The sequence below is a fragment of the Engystomops pustulosus genome, unplaced genomic scaffold, assembly GCF_040894005.1.
Source record: "Engystomops pustulosus unplaced genomic scaffold, aEngPut4.maternal MAT_SCAFFOLD_299, whole genome shotgun sequence".
Taxonomy (NCBI): domain Eukaryota; kingdom Metazoa; phylum Chordata; class Amphibia; order Anura; family Leptodactylidae; genus Engystomops; species Engystomops pustulosus.
The window spans coordinates 104533-107671 of NW_027285178.1; the positions used below are offsets into that span (position 1 = coordinate 104533).

Consider the following 3139-nt stretch of genomic DNA (forward strand, 5'->3'; position numbering starts at 1 on the left):
CACGGAGGGCGCGGTATCTACAGCCCCGCACACGGAGGGCGCGGTATCTACAGCCCCGCACACGGAGGGCGCGGTATCTACAGCCCCGCACACGGAGGGCGCGGTATCTACAGCCCCGCACACGGAGGGCGCGGTATCTACAGCCCCGCACATGGAGGACAAAGCGGAGACTTTACTACCAGAGAGTTTACTAAAAGTGAGAAGTTCTCCCTTGGAGCGTTCCAAGCTTTACCCATTCGTGAGAGCGAGAATGCCAGGCCCTCCACGAGGCCACGTCAGCCACGCGGGAGAAGAATCGTACAGGACCAGACACTAAGAAAATCGGGTTTATTCACAAAATATCAAGAATAACATCACAGCAAATGAGCAGCAAATATACAGCTAAAAAAATAAAGTGAGCCGGACACCGGGGGGCGCCATGAGGTCAGTGCAGCGGCCGGACACCGGGGGGCGCCATGAGGTCAGTGCAGCGGCCGGACACCGGGGGGCGCCATGAGGTCAGTGCAGCGGCCGTCCCTGGCCTCCGAGCAGCGGCACATCTGGAACGTAACAAGGATCAGGGTCACTACAAGACGAGAGCAAACCCCCCCAGACATCACATGCCCTCCAGGACACTCACCTCCAGGACCACCCTACGCCTGAGCCTCTATCAGCTGGTGAGTCTCCAGCCTCGCTGCGTCCTCCAGCCTCTCCTTCTCAGCCTCTTCTTCCTGGAACTGGGACACAGTCGTGTTATTTCACCACATCCATTACCCCGCGCTACGGGCCGCCGCCGCCCATTACCCCGCGCTACGGGCCGCCGCCGCCCATTACCCCGCGCTACGGGCCGCCGCCGCCCATTACCCCGCGCTACGGGCCGCCGCCGCCCATTACCCCGCGCTACGGGCCGCCGCCGCCCATTACCCCGCGCTACGGGCCGCCGCCGCCGCCGCCCATTACCCCGCGCTACGGGCCGCCGCCGCCGCCCATTACCCCGCGCTACGGGCCGCCGCCGCCGCCCATTACCCCGCGCTACGGGCCGCCGCCGCCGCCCATTACCCCGCGCTACGGGCCGCCGCCGCCGCCCATTACCCCGCGCTACGGGCCGCCGCCGCCGCCCATTACCCCGCGCTACGGGCCGCCGCCGCCGCCCATTACCCCGCGCTACGGGCCGCCGCCGCCGCCCATTACCCCGCGCTACGGGCCGCCGCCGCCGCCCATTACCCCGCGCTACGGGCCGCCGCCGCCGCCCATTACCCCGCGCTACGGGCCGCCGCCGCCCATTACCCCGCGCTACGGGCCGCCGCCGCCCATTACCCCGCGCTACGGGCCGCCGCCGCCCATTACCCCGCGCTACGGGCCGCCGCCGCCCATTACCCCGCGCTACGGGCCGCCGCCGCCCATTACCCCGCGCTACGGGCCGCCGCCGCCCATTACCCCGCGCTACGGGCCGCCGCCGCCCATTACCCCGCGCTACGGGCCGCCGCCGCCCATTACCCCGCGCTACGGGCCGCCGCCGCCCATTACCCCGCGCTACGGGCCGCCGCCGCCCATTACCCCCCGCTACGGGCCGCCGCCGCCCATTACCCCCCGCTACGGGCCGCCGCCGCCCCCACGCTACATATCCTCTTCAGGGAGTGCACACGAGTGATTCTTCCCCTGGGTGGGGACTGTACACGAGGAAGGACCTGTGGAATAGGTACCTACCCTCTGCCTCTGATAAGTCTCGGAGCACGGACCAATCCCTCTGAGGATGAAGGCCACCACACAACAGCGAATGGAGAGCCCAACCTCTGCGGCAGATAGGATGATGGAAGGGAACCAGAGCGCCAGGGTGGTGTCCTGTGCAGGACAAGACACGAGGGTTAGGACCACGCCGTGGCCTCAGCGATGTCCCCACAACATATGAGACACTTACATAGATCCGCGTGGTGTCAAAGGGACACTCATTGCTCATGATGACGGAGCGCGTGTCTGCAGGTAGGACCGTCGCGTTGCAGCCAGATATGAGGTTCTTTCCTCCATTGGCGATGGTTAATGTCACCGACAGGACGAGGCCCACAAAACACGCGGCCGACAGGAGGGAGTTCAGCAGGGCGAGGGCGAGGAGGGCCCAGTGCTGCGGGCACAGACAAGGAGGGTAAGTCACCACCGGGCAGCAGGGAGTCTGGCCACAGGACCTACAGGCAGAGGACACTTACTATTCTGGCCCGGCCCAGGTTCCGGGAGGCGAGTATTGCGCAGATTCCTGTGGTGATGCTCTGTGGAGGGAGAGAAGTGTCCGATATCAGGAGGTGGAGGAAGGAGGAGGGGCCAAAAGGGACGGACGGGGGGAGGAGGGGCCAAAAGGAACGGGGGGGGAGAGAGTGGGCCAAAAGGGACGGACGGGGGGGGGCCAAAAGGAACGGACGGGGGGGGAGGAGGGGGGGCCAAAAGGAACGGACGGGGGGGGGGCCAAAAGGAACGGACGGGGGGGGGGGGGGAGGAGGGGGGGCCAAAAGGAACGGACGGGGGGGGGGGGGAGCCAAAAGGAACGGACGGGGGGGGGGGGGAGGAGGGGGGGCCAAAAGGAACGGACGGGGGGGGGGGGGGGAGGGGGACCCAAAAGGAACGGACGGGGGGGGGGGGGGGGGAGGGGGACCCAAAAGGAACGAACGGGGGGAGGAGGGGGGCCCAAAAGGAACGAACGGGGGGAGGAGGGGGGCCCAAAAGGAACGAACGGGGGGAGGAGGGGGGCCCAAAAGGAACGAACGGGGGGAGGAGGGGGGCCCAAAAGGAACGAACGGGGGGAGGAGGGGGGCCCAAAAGGAACGAACGGGGGGAGGAGGGGGGCCCAAAAGGAACGGGGGGGGGGGGCAAAGGGCGCAGGGGGAAGAGAGAAAGGAGGGGCTGACGTTACACGTAGCACACGCCCCCCCCCCCCCTTCGGAGATGTTACGGGGCAGGACCTACTCACCAGCAGCCCGGACACCACTGAGATGATGTTGGCGCTGCAGTACTCGGGGCTCACCCTCTTCTCTGGATTGGCCACGTGCCGCAGGACCGTACCATGGACAATGGCGCCCAAGATGAAGTTCACGTGTCCTACGAAGATCAGCGCAATCCCGGTCCGCATGAGCTGCCGAGGACCTTTCTCCAGTCCTAATACACAGGAAAGGAG

At 67.2% G+C, this 3139-nt stretch overlaps 1 protein-coding gene across 1 annotated transcript; it reads right to left on the reverse strand.

Moving 5' to 3' along the window:
- Positions 1 to 313: 313 nt before the first annotated feature.
- On the reverse strand, positions 314 to 3130 carry KRTCAP3 (keratinocyte associated protein 3). The gene is made up of 6 exons (XM_072132253.1): positions 2936 to 3130; positions 2181 to 2240; positions 1898 to 2098; positions 1687 to 1821; positions 620 to 716; positions 314 to 539 (listed from the first exon to the last, which is right to left on the reverse strand). Exons 1-5 carry the CDS (start codon positions 3092 to 3094, stop codon positions 633 to 635), a joined length of 639 nt encoding a protein of 212 aa, XP_071988354.1. The 5' UTR covers positions 3095 to 3130; the 3' UTR covers positions 314 to 539; positions 620 to 632.
- Between the last annotated feature and the right edge of the window lie 9 nt (positions 3131 to 3139).

What these genes read in the sequence shown, in the direction of transcription:
- KRTCAP3 (XM_072132253.1), bottom strand. Translation starts at nt 3,094, where the DNA reads ATGCGGACCGGGATTGCGCTGATCTTCGTAGGACACGTGAACTTCATC. An exon ending in ACCTGGGCCGGGCCAGAATA is followed by an intron (nt 2,099 to 2,180) that starts GTAAGTGTCCTC and finishes CTGTGCCCGCAG; the next exon opens with CACTGGGCCCTCCTCGCCCT. An exon ending in TTGACACCACGCGGATCTAT is followed by an intron (nt 1,822 to 1,897) that starts GTAAGTGTCTCA and finishes TGTCCTGCACAG; the next exon opens with GACACCACCCTGGCGCTCTG.